This window comes from Malania oleifera, chromosome 3, assembly GCF_029873635.1.
Source record: "Malania oleifera isolate guangnan ecotype guangnan chromosome 3, ASM2987363v1, whole genome shotgun sequence".
Lineage (NCBI taxonomy): Eukaryota > Viridiplantae > Streptophyta > Magnoliopsida > Santalales > Ximeniaceae > Malania > Malania oleifera.
In genome coordinates, this window is record NC_080419.1 from 73,327,180 (window position 1) to 73,339,553 (window position 12,374).

At 35.1% G+C, this 12,374-nt stretch overlaps 1 protein-coding gene across 4 annotated transcripts; it reads right to left on the reverse strand.

The window, feature by feature from the left end:
• Positions 1 to 845: 845 nt before the first annotated feature.
• LOC131151841 (casein kinase 1-like protein HD16) lies at positions 846 to 9,731 on the reverse strand. 4 transcript variants are annotated; one of them, XR_009135773.1, is made up of 20 exons: positions 8,986 to 9,583; positions 8,033 to 8,164; positions 7,865 to 7,938; positions 7,680 to 7,749; positions 7,500 to 7,555; positions 7,348 to 7,419; positions 6,849 to 6,943; positions 6,678 to 6,744; positions 6,415 to 6,544; positions 6,118 to 6,336; positions 5,836 to 5,978; positions 5,580 to 5,754; positions 5,397 to 5,487; positions 5,158 to 5,315; positions 4,875 to 5,063; positions 4,568 to 4,772; positions 3,883 to 3,947; positions 3,100 to 3,152; positions 2,906 to 2,996; positions 846 to 1,280 (listed from the first exon to the last, which is right to left on the reverse strand). XR_009135773.1 is itself a non-coding variant. In XM_058103288.1 (16 exons), exons 1-16 carry the CDS (start codon positions 9,289 to 9,291, stop codon positions 4,713 to 4,715), a joined length of 2,037 nt encoding a protein of 678 aa, XP_057959271.1. In that variant the 5' UTR covers positions 9,292 to 9,731; the 3' UTR covers positions 4,178 to 4,712. The 4 variants fall into 4 exon arrangements, 1 of the variants encoding a protein (XP_057959271.1); XR_009135775.1 differs by having other exon boundaries at positions 2,888 to 2,996; XR_009135774.1 differs by having other exon boundaries at positions 3,883 to 3,954.
• Between the last annotated feature and the right edge of the window lie 2,643 nt (positions 9,732 to 12,374).

Sequence of the window (12,374 nt, forward strand, 5' to 3'; positions counted from 1 at the left end):
CCAAAGATGTCCTAACCACAACTTATATACAGATTCACCTCACCAGTTGCTAGAGACATTGTTAGCAAACCACAACTCCAAATAAACACAGAACGGGATGGCTATGGGTATCATTCATAAAACACTAGCAAATAAAATACAATTCAATGAAACTTATGGAACTCATATGCCCTTGGAATAAATTAGCTGGTTGACAAATAGGGATAAAGCTGACGGTCAATTCATGAAATGATCAGAATTTCCACAGTAAATTAAGCAGATTAAAGGCTATTGAAGGAACTATCAATCGCAACTCAACTGACTGGGTTTTCATAAACCTCCAAACCAAGTGGAATGACAACTGCTTCTCATATCGTTCCTAGTATCATTTTTCCGGTATTCTGCCTCCAATTCTGTAAAACGAATAAACTGATGACCATCAAAAGAGCAGTATAATCCCAGTCATACCACACATCTTTCCCACAAAGGCTGGGGCAATATGCCCACAGATTGATCCCTCCATGTGTAAATGACTGTAATCACTGAAGTCCAAAGGGTAAAACTATGAATACATTTTCTCAATGACAATCACATCTCCCTCAAAAGATAAAAATTATGAAAAAAGAAGGGAAGAGAGCAGCCTGTGCAATAAAAACAAAATAAGCATATATAGAGATGCATATTCCTACTGCCATACAACAAATATCCTTGTGCTTGAAAGCATGAATTTTAGATCCCCAAATTGGATTTGTAAGATTCAACATAATTTTGTGTTACATTTCATCCAAATCAACACAAATTCAAATTCAAGGCCCAAAACTCCAAGCTCACAAACATGGGATGCCAAGGTCATATTAGTAAATAGGGGTCTGCAGGAATCTAAATGCTGGTAGTATTTGAAGACGAAAACTAGTAACCTACATTAGTCATTAAGGCAAAGAAAAAAAAAACTAAAAACCCAGATTTCAAACCCTTGTAAGGTGAATAAACAAGCAATACAGCACAACCACCCCCAGGACAAGTCACTAGGTGATCATGCAAAAGAATACCATGAAAGAAAATAAAAGTAAAAACAATGATAAAGGAAAAGTGAAAAAAAAAAATGAACATTCCTCTAAGCCTAGCACATTTGCTTGACCAAGCCAAAAAAGCAAATGGAGGTCTAGGTTCAGGCATTCAGGTTTCAATGCAATCAAGTTCCAATCAATAAATGAATCTTGTTAATTAACATCTTCTGAGATGAAGTCATTCAAGAGAAGTAGCAGCAAACAATTGTAGACATCGAAGGTTCGCCGAGATCCCTGCAAAACAACATTATATTAATTATTAAATAATAAATTGTCATTTGAATTGTAATCAAAATCCCTAATCCATGAATCAAGAATCTACTCAGAGTCCCAAAATTTGATAAAAATTTGGACAATCATTCCCAAATGACTTGCATATATGTACACTAATCCTGTATTTGAGAGCTTGGATTTCAAGCTTTGGATTTGGAATTTGTGTGGATTTCAACAAGACAGAATATGTAGTATTTAATTTTGTCAAAATCCACACAAATCCAAATCCAAGGCTTGAAATCCATTCTTCCAAACACTACCTAAGTAGAATAATAAAATCCATTGAAATTTCAACAAATATGGATAAAACATGTTAATAATTGAGATGGCGCTTGCCTTCGAAGCAAGTTTTGTACTCTTCTATCTTACCCTGATCTATTTAACTCAAAACATATATTGATATAAAAAGGAAAAGTCACCATACAAACAAGGTATACCATTATCTAGCCATTCCCCACCATTAAATATCAAATTGAGGTTGATGATTTCCAAGGGAAAAAATAAATTTAAAACAATAATAATTTGATCTTAGTGAAAAATTGTCATTTTTAATGCGGCCTTTCTCTAACAACTAAAACAAGAAAAAGTAAATAGAAAAACATAAAAATAATTAAAACAAAAACTAATAAATTAGACTCTTAAATATGTAGTGGAGTAGGCAACATGCCAACCACAAGCTCACCTGCCTAGTCAACTTTGGGGGGTTTTTTTTTTTTTCTCTAGACTGGTTTCCTTCTCTAACTCTTGCTTTATTCTAATATTATCAAATGACAGGAAAGGAAGGCGCAGAATGAGAAGGCCAACAGACATAAATACCAAATAGACAGCCACCTTAAAAAAAAGTAACAAGTCTTTAAGTTGGGGAGAGGGGAGTACGATTTGAATCTTACAATTCGACTCAATTCATTGATTTGTGAGGTGAATTATTCGACTCACCACTATTCACAGCCTTCTATGAATCTTCATGGGATTCAAACTGATTTATGCCTTTCTCGATATGAATCGTCCTATTCAAATTGAGAATCATACATTTCTAACTATATTTAAAATAGTCATCATTTCATACTAATCCTGTCATATTTTTAATGTTGTCATTTTCATCCCCATGGAGAGAGATTTGCATTCCACAAATTACAGATTTGGTTCAAAATTTAAAGTCAAGTTGGCAAACAATAGGACCTGATCAAAATGCAGGCTGCAAACTATTTAGGAGTAGCCAAGAAGTGAACAGGCTACTTCGAAGACCAATTTTGTTTTTGCATCTAAGCATCTACAAAGGACTGATGTGAAGCAGGATAACTTGCAAAACTGCAAATAAACATGCATATGAAGTGGCTATATCCAATGCCAATAATAGAGAAACAACATAAGAAATATGCTCATATCCGTTCACCATCTACCAGCAGTAAGAACATGCTGGGACATCTCAGTTCTCATAGAAATCAAATGGATCTGCTTTCTTCCAATCTGATTTTAAATGAATGCATCATTGTAAAAGAGACCAACATAGGAAAAATGCCAAGCACATGCAACGGTAAAAGAAATTGAAAGTGTAATTTCAAATTTACCTCAAGACAATAACCTACCATCACTTGGGAGGCAACTCCACTTTCTTCAGCAACACCATTCTGGATACCAAGTGCACCCAATATGGATAATGCTTGCTTCAGATTCAGTCTGTTTTGATGGGAAACAACAGGAGCAGGTAATACAAGGGCACATAAAAGGTTGTGCATGGTAGATAGAAACACTGGCAACAAGTGCAAATAGTGACATTTACCTTTTCAAACGAAGGATAGGGGTAAGTTCTCTTCAGCCAAATAAGCAAAGGCCCTGAAATCCCAAAAAAAGGGGGTGGGGAGGAGATAAAATTAACCAAGGAATGAAAATCTAGTAGTGAAGTTATGCAGAGGTGATCCAAAAAGATTTTCCATTTACACTCATAGGACTTACAAAGTCGAGGTCCATGAGGGATTGGCTGGTCTTTTGGCATCACTGATTTTCACTCCAGCTAAGGCTTTCACTAATGATGTTTCTTTTGACTCACCCACTTGGGGGAAGAAAACCAGTGACGCAAAATTATATACTAGCACATCTAGTGTATTCATATCCTCACACTTCATGAGGAAAGGAATTAGATCAAAGGTCTGGTTACAGAAGCTAATGACCAGTTCAAGCATGAATGGTAGTAAAACCTCCTCCACAATTAGATGGCATTTCAACAAATAACACTTCCTAGGGAAACGATATGAACAACACAGCTTTTCAACAATTATCCACCCAGGATCACTTTGAAAACTAGTGCATCTTGCACTGTAAATTTAAAAAACTTCTAGAGATTTTTTGCAACCAAATTGTCTGCTTGAGAGAGAGAGCAAAATACAACACATGTATCATCCACCATATCTTTGAAAGATAAGCATTTGTGAGGCTGTCTTTTCTAAAAAGCCTTATAACAGCAATAACTGCTCATTAGCATTACATGAAACAAAAATAAAAATTTAAATATCTAACACTATTATGATGATATTAGCTTGCTAAATATTATGTTTCCAGAAATCACCTCATCTTTAACTTTATAACTTGCTTCCAGGGCAAATCAAAAGCTTGAAAACAACTGCCGTCATACTGCACTCTATGAAACAAACTTGTAATTCAAATTTGATTAATAGGGAAATGGGGCAAATTATATGTCAAATTTAATTGGTTCTATCAAAATCTTCATGGCAAGTTAGTAGCATTTTCACCAACTGCATTAGCAAAAATTCAGACAAACCATGTAAAAAGTGCATCCCATTGCTTGAAGAGAGGAATGCAGATATACATAAATGATTATGGTTAAATAAGAAGTGAGAAAATAATAAAAGAAAATTTAGCAAACGATTGCTTCCGATTATACAAAATGATTAACATCCCTTTTCTCAGGTTGATTTCAAGCATCCCAAAGCCAGAAAGGTGAAGAGTCACAAGGTCTTGACCTTAAAAGTTCAAATAAAAAAGGGACAGAAGGAACAGCTAAGAATGTCCAGATCCCACCACTGCAAACTCTTCAAAATGCATACCATCAAAATCAAAATATGACCTGTGCACATGCCCTTAACCAAGTAATTATTGTTCAAGACTATACAAACATTTTGAGAAGTAAATACACCATCTCATTTACATGAATGATAACGGATGCTAGCTTAAAAGAGGCACAGGTGTTAGTAATAGATACTATGTGATGGTGACAACGTAAGTTTGCATACATCAAATCCAAATGCCATAATGAGTCTGCTTGGCTTCTGAGGAATTTTCGCTCCAAACATGACAGAGAAGGTGAGAGGTGGCTTGCAGCCCTGAAAGCGAACAATCAAAATACAGAAGCCTGATTTCCAGAAAAACTTTTCAAGCTCAGGAAACAGTCCGACCATAGCAAACAGAAGCAATATAAAGATTTTTTGCCCACTTCTCCTGCAAGAAAAACACCACATATGAACTCTGAATGTCCAGAACAAAGTGTTGAATACATATAGGCATACATATACATATGTATACATGCACACAGAAACCAACCTTAACATGTGTGCTAGGAAATGCAGACGTTCGTAGTGTCTCTTGGGTTTCATCTGTTGGTTTTCTTCTTGGCACACTAAGAACAAAAGCAGCCTGATCCCAAGTTGCTGCAGTTGATGTGATGCGATAACCACAATCCCATCGCCGATGAATACCTTCACTAGGATACAGAAAATCTAACTCCACAACCTGACATCAAGTCAAAAAACATGAATTAAGCAATTTTCTTTTCCACAAGAAATCGCATTTCAAATGCACAATGGCCCACAGATGCTAACAAAACCTGGTCAGAAAATCCTGCACCACGAGACATAACAATTGCCCATCTACTTCCTGCTGTGGCCATGGCTGTGACATAGAAACCCTCCCTCCATTTCTTATTTATCCACTTAAATGGAAATGACTCGCTGACTTTGTAGGACTGCTGTAAATACTGGGTGCCTATATTTGAGCAGTAATTGAAGTCAAGCCAGAGAAGTAAACATTGTCAAAATATATAAATATTTAAGAAAATAAACTAACCCTTAGACATTACTACTAAGGAACTCCCATTATTAGCTCCTGCTATTGCACTGATGTAATAATTCTTCTCCCACTGTTCCATAATCCATTCCTTCAATATAGACAAGAACCAAGAGACAAATTAGTTAATTTGCGTAAGTACTAATGGATAGCCATGAGTTATCCTAAATGAACATAAGCAACCTTGTGGAGAAAATAAGGTGAGAGTTCATAAACTTGAGCACTAAATCCAGTGCCAGCATCCATGATGAGAGCCCATAGGTTTGAAGAAGAAGCAACACTGCTGATAAATAGCCCATCTTCATTTCCTTTATCTATGTGTTGGGAAAGCCTCACATCTGCCACATTGTAGTGATATCTACAGAAGAAGTAAAAAGTCAACTGTTTCAGGCTTTTTCTGCAGAATAAATAAACCTACCATGCAACTTTTTTCATATACCTCTGCTTCATTGGCCGGCGGGCATTGTAAACACTGATCCATTGGGTTGCAGGCATCCCCATCCGGATCTTTTTCTTTGGTTGCTCGTCATCTTCCTCCTCCATCGTCAACCTTCCCCTCTTATGCCCAACTTGATATATAAGCTTCACAACCAGTGACTATATGTTAGATGCCCCCCAAATGAAGGCTCTAATAAACTTTGATCTCAAACAATATGACAACTGTAGAAATGTTTTAATTGAACAATGGGAAAAATGATATAAGGAAGAACATAAAAAGCACCTTCTGGGCACCATCAGTGTTAATTGGCCTAATATCTGGATTTGGACCAACAATCCCATCAAAAAGGGAAATATATTTCGCATAGTTTGGTTCCTCATCAAACTTCAAGTTCACTACATACTCAACAAATTGCCGAAAAGGCTGAGGGCAAAAACAACAGAGCGTTTCTGGAGAAGTTGCCATCTTCTTCTTGCAAACAAGAAAACCTTTATTCTCTCCCTAAAAAAAAACAGTTCTGTCAGAATGATATATAAACAAAAAAAAAAAAAAAAGCACTCAAGAATGGAATCTGCAGACCTGGTATCCTTGCCAAGGCAATCTGCCACGGAGTAGAAAAATGAGCGTGTAAGCAAGAGATTCCAAGTCATCTCTCCTGCTACCAGTTCTACCAAGATGAGCATGCACACTAGCATAGCGCACTGTTCCCCTGCAGCATCAAAAGGATAATACACCAGTAAGCAGCAATTTTAGAGTGAGAAAGAAAGAGAGAGAGTGACTGGGAGACAAAGAGAAAGTTGAAACTAAACTGCTGTCAATGTCATAAGCAGTCTCTATTCTACCTAAATACATCAGGTCGCTGGTCATATTCAACATGTAGGCCTGTTGAACTATCTTTCCACCTGGTCGCTGCCATGTCAAAATAGGTGATGAGAAAATAAGACATCTGCAATGTCCTATATTGTACAACCTTATCATAGCATCAATGACAAGTACCATGAACAAATATTTACCTAATCCAAGGTCAACAAGAAACAGTTTTTTCTCTTCCGGTGTTCCTGGAGGACCAAGCAAAAAGTTTTCGGGTTTTACATCCCCATGTACGTATCTGCCAAAAGTGATATCAGTCTCTGTAGCATTAAACAAATCACAATGATTGTAAACCATTGAAACTACCTAAAATTATATATGTTACTCTTAATCATTACCAAAAAAAAAAAAAAGAGAGACAGCTAAAAAACATGTTCAAATGCAATAAATCAGGAAAAACCACCAAAAAGGACATGTGAAATGGCAGGAACAAAATACAATCCTATTATTCAAGAATATTATCAACTCTCCAAGTGATTCAAAGCAAAGAATTGCTCACATTCTGTAGTTCATCACACTTCAATAAGTAAAACAACAAAGTGTTAACATCACAAGACCAAAGGAACCCATTTACTCTGAACAATAATTTTTTCTCCAAGTAAAGAAAGACATCATAGCACAATTAATAGTAGAAGGCATCACCCTCTAGAGTGCATCTTCTCCAATATTGAGATTGCTTCGATGGCAATACAGGCAACCATTTCAATGGACATCCTGAAATTGAGAAAACGAACATTAAATGCAAACTAACTACGAAACAAAATTTCAAGACTCAGTTTTGAAAAGAAACTCACGTGTGAGAATTGTTATTCCAAACATCCCACAAGCTAGGTCCAAGCATATCCATAACCTGTAAAGATTACTGGGTTTTTTTTGTCATTCCAGAAAAAGGAAGCGAGGTCCCAAGGGGGGAGGAAGAAGCTAAATTACAGTCAAAATATCAGGGACAACATGTAAAAGCGAATGGCACATACCATCACATAATAATCACCTTGCCGTCCCTTGTAATGTACACGAGGTACACCATGACTGCCACCAAGTGCACTGAGCAAACAGCAGAAACATGAATAATACCACTTCATATCTTGCAAAAGCCCAATGGCAAACACTCATATGTTAAGGAAACAAGCATATAACTCAGCGTCAGAAGATAACTCACTTGTAAACTTGCCACTCATATGGTGGTCCATAATTACATCCTTTGCTGGACCTATGCTCAAATTTCAAGGCCACCTACAATTTACATAGATTGCACAATACGTTAGCAGGATAATGCCATGCACAGATCACTGGATTGAACACATTCATCTGCACGCAAAAACCATACTTCTAAAGCTCCTGGGCCAGTTCTTTCACTTGGATTTGCACCAGTAATGCGTCGACCAACATAGACTTGCCCAAAGCCTCCTTTCCCCAGTTTCTTTTCAATCCTATATGTTGGGGAACCACCAACCTGGACCTGTTTCATAATTTGGAGAAACCAAAGTTAAAAAGGGAAGTTGCATCATCCACACATGACTTGAAATTTAGCTGTAACCCCTCCAGTGCAAAATCATGAGTTCCTATTCATTATTCCTCTTATCATCGTTTCTGTCACAATGCACTTATCTTTTGTGAAAGGAGTTGTGATAGAAAGAAGGCCAATCATCAATGTCAATAGAATTGCATATATAAACTAAACCATGCAGGGCATGGGGACAGCAGTAATCAGAACTGGACATTAAAAATGAAATGCAAGTTAATGCCATCAAAATTAATTCAGACCAGCTTGTATTGCACCCCATGCATTGCGTCTACACAACATAACTGTCAAATCAAAGTGGTAATACCCTGCAAACTCATAACCCATTCAGTGTCAGAAAAGCACAACCAAACACAAATAACATGATGCCAGAAGACAGAAGCAAACACTCAAGTATCAAAATCTTGACTCAGCTTAGCCTACAAATAGCTTACTTGAGGTGAAGTATTTGTGAGAAGCTTAAAAGAACATTGAAAACTAATTTTGGCTCATCTTTCTTTTCTTCTCCTCAGTTTTATCAGCAATAAAACTGAGAATAAACATCTAAAATTTCCACAGCTAGGACTAAAATCAAGATCGGCCACTTCGCTTTCTTCCTTCTTTAGTTCAAAAGAACACCCCATTCAAAAAGATGAAAGCAAAACACTGAAGTTTTCAATTTGTTACATTTTTCTCCAAATTTTCTGATGAACCAAATATAAGGTAAAACAGCAGTATCGTCTAAAATTAAAAACCATGAATTAAGTGAGTTAAACAACCTTCTCGGGAAGAGGAGCTGTGCTTCCCTCATCCTCAGCGCCCGCACCCCTATCGCCGCTGCGACCACTATCGTCGTCCATTTCCTTTTCCTCAACCTGCTCCCTGATCTCAGCGCCCGTGACGCACAGAATCTTGTTATCTTGGTCCTTCCTACCCCAAAAAGGCGTCGTATCAAGACCCTCGTTCTTCCTACCCTGAGCTCTCGTTCTTCGTCTCTGACGAGTCGTCACCGCGTCTTTGCCTCCGATCGGACCCGGATTCCTCGTTGCCCGGCCTCTACGCACCCCACTACGCAGTTCAGGCATCGTTCATCCATCAAACCGCATGTACCCAAACGCTCAACGAACCTTCATGAAGCTTCTACACCATTCAACGACGAGTCGATCGGTGCGCAGAGTAAACGCAGATGCAGAGCGCAAAGCTAGAGCTTTCTGATCGGCAAGGGATTGCGACGGAAAGTAGATGATCGAAGGTTTAGAGAGAGAAAATTAGGGTTTGATGAGAGAGATTTCAGAGATCTGTGGAGGGAAACAAGAAGAATGTGGCTTCGAGTATTGGGAGACAGAGAAATGGAAACGCCCTCTGGATTTAAAAAAAATATTTTTTAGAATTAATTTTTGCTTTTATTTTTATATATTCGAATTTCGAGGTTTTTTTTTTTTTTTTTTAGGGGTCGGGAAAAACGATGACGTTGTTTGGTTTCAAATTAAAATTTCCACGTTCACGCACACGCTAGATTTTTTCTAGAGAGATTATGGATTGGTTTGTTCAAAATATTAAACGAACAGAGAAATTTTTCAAAGAAATTAAAGTGGATAAAAAAAATCTACTTCAAATAATAGATTAGATAAAAAAATAAATTCAAATTTCATTAAAAAATATTGAAAAAAGACTTGCAAATTGGAATAGTAAAAATTTACCTAAACAAAATTCAAAAGAAATATGAAAAATGTCTTAAATAAAAGTTCAAATAATTAAATAAAATGGTTCAATAGATTTTCATGAAAAATATCTTGTCAAAATGGTTAATAAGTCTATTTCATTAATAACTAACGAAGTAAGACAACGAAAGAAATTCATGAGTTTAGAAGATTTAGAGGCGCTTAGATCAAAATATGATAAGATTCATATTGAAATAGTCAAAGTAGGACTATTTCCTCTTACAAGAGTCGATCTTAATAAGTCATACTGTGTCTTACTTAAAAACGCTAGACATCATGAGCTTAACGATTCCTTATTAGGAATGTTAGAATCAAATATTGCCGAAAGTTCAATATATTTTGAATGTTATCCAAACATTAGAGCAATCCTCCATGATGAATCAATATATAACCTTCTAACATTAGACATTCAAACAAAAAATTATAATATGGATTGTAGATCTTCAAATTTTGAAATGATATAGAGAATCTATTACAAATTAACAACTTGAACAGTTTTTCAAATACTATCAAAGAAAGTCCGAAAGGTTCAACATTATTATTGCAAGCTAATAATGACCATGCCTCAATAGTATCTCAACCAAAGAAACTTTTTTGGCATGAGATTCAAACTGGGGGAGAATGAGATGTTAATGAGTTAAGTGAAAACCATGAATAAAAAATTCAATCAATACAAAAAACGATGGCTACAAGTATTATTCAAGATCTAAGTGGAAATGTCAAAATCAATTTTCGATCTCTATTAACCAAAAGTAGAAATCTAGGACAATCAAGTTCAAGATAATCTGAAGATTTAGGCAGAAAGAGTATTTCAAATATTTGCACAGAATCAAATAAATTTTACAAACTTAAAGGAATCAATTTTGAACGATAAGTACCACAAGGATATTATCAAGAAGAATTTAAAGAATCAATTTCTCCAACTATGCCTCAAGCTTTAGATGAAAATCAAAGAAAGATCTTAGAAGAAAGTCAAAGAAAGATTTTATTAACCATAAGTAAAATGTTTGAACCAAATATGGAAATCCTTAGAGAAGATTATAAACATAAATTAAATAAAAACAATAGAGACAAATTCTTTGAAAAATATAATAAAGAAGAAAGAGAAAAAATAAAAGTTGAATGGTTAGAAGAAATACAAAAGGTTCAAAAGGATATTCTATTTTTTAAATATTTAAAAGATAGACAAAATATTAATGTTATTCATAATAATAAAATGAATTGGAAGTTATTAGATAGACAAAATATTAATGTTATTCATAATAATAAAATGAATTGGAAGTTATTAGACAATAACTATGTGTCATCAACTCATCCGCCAACAAATTCTTTCAAAATTGATTACAAAGGAACTGAAGTTATAGTCTCGCCTTATAAAGAAGTTAAACAAGTAAACAAAGATCTTGATCAATTCATTAGTCAAAATAATTATACAAATCAAATGCTTCAATCTATTGCAAATCAATCTACAAGAATTGAAAATATTTTAGAAGGATCGTTAGAGATTCAAAACAATAGTGTCTTTGAAAAAGGAGAAACAAGTAAAAGTAAAAAGAAAGAACCAATATTCAAGTCTTTCTCATTATCTGACATTAAGTTTAGTTTTGAATCTCAAAATGATCAAATCACTAGAAAAATTGAAGAAATTCTTAAAAAACATAAAAACGTTAATACGTTAACAAAAGAAGAAGCTATTCATAATCTAGAAAAAAGTTTTAGAGAAGAAAGTGACTTTGAGATAAATAAAATAAACAATAATTCTTGGAAAAGCAAAAGTGCTAGAACTTATTACAAAAGACCAACACCTCCAAGTTTATTATTTGAAGATCAACCTTTAAAATCATAAGAAAGTTTCGCAAGTGATCTACATGAGTGGAATCTTAATGGATTCACAAAATATCAAATAACTACCTTAATTTAACAAATGACATTAGCAGCCATTACTTTTAAAATAACTAATCAAAGAGCTGAAGAACCAACAATAGCAGTCATACTTATTCAATGATTTAATGAGTCACTTAAAGCTTGATGGGATAATTATCTCACTTTAGCAAAAAGAGATCAAAATTTTACTGCAAACAAAATAGAAGAAAGAGACGGTCAACCATCAGCATTACTATGATCAATACTCAAAGCTTTTACGGGAGATCTTAATGATAATATGGAGAAAAATAGTGTCATATTAGTCAATCTCAAATGCCCAAAATTTTCTGATTTTTCATGGTACAAAGATATTTTCCTTGCAAAAGTTTTATGGAGACCAGACGGTATAAGTGGGGTTTGGAAAGAAAAGTTTATAGGAGGATTACCCAAATTATTTGTTCAAAGAGCTAGAGAAAGAATCAAAGATACATTAGGGACAAATTATACAGCAATTACATATCGACAGATCATCAGTGTTATAAATCATGAGGACCTTAAACTATGCAGCGAACTCAAAATATAAT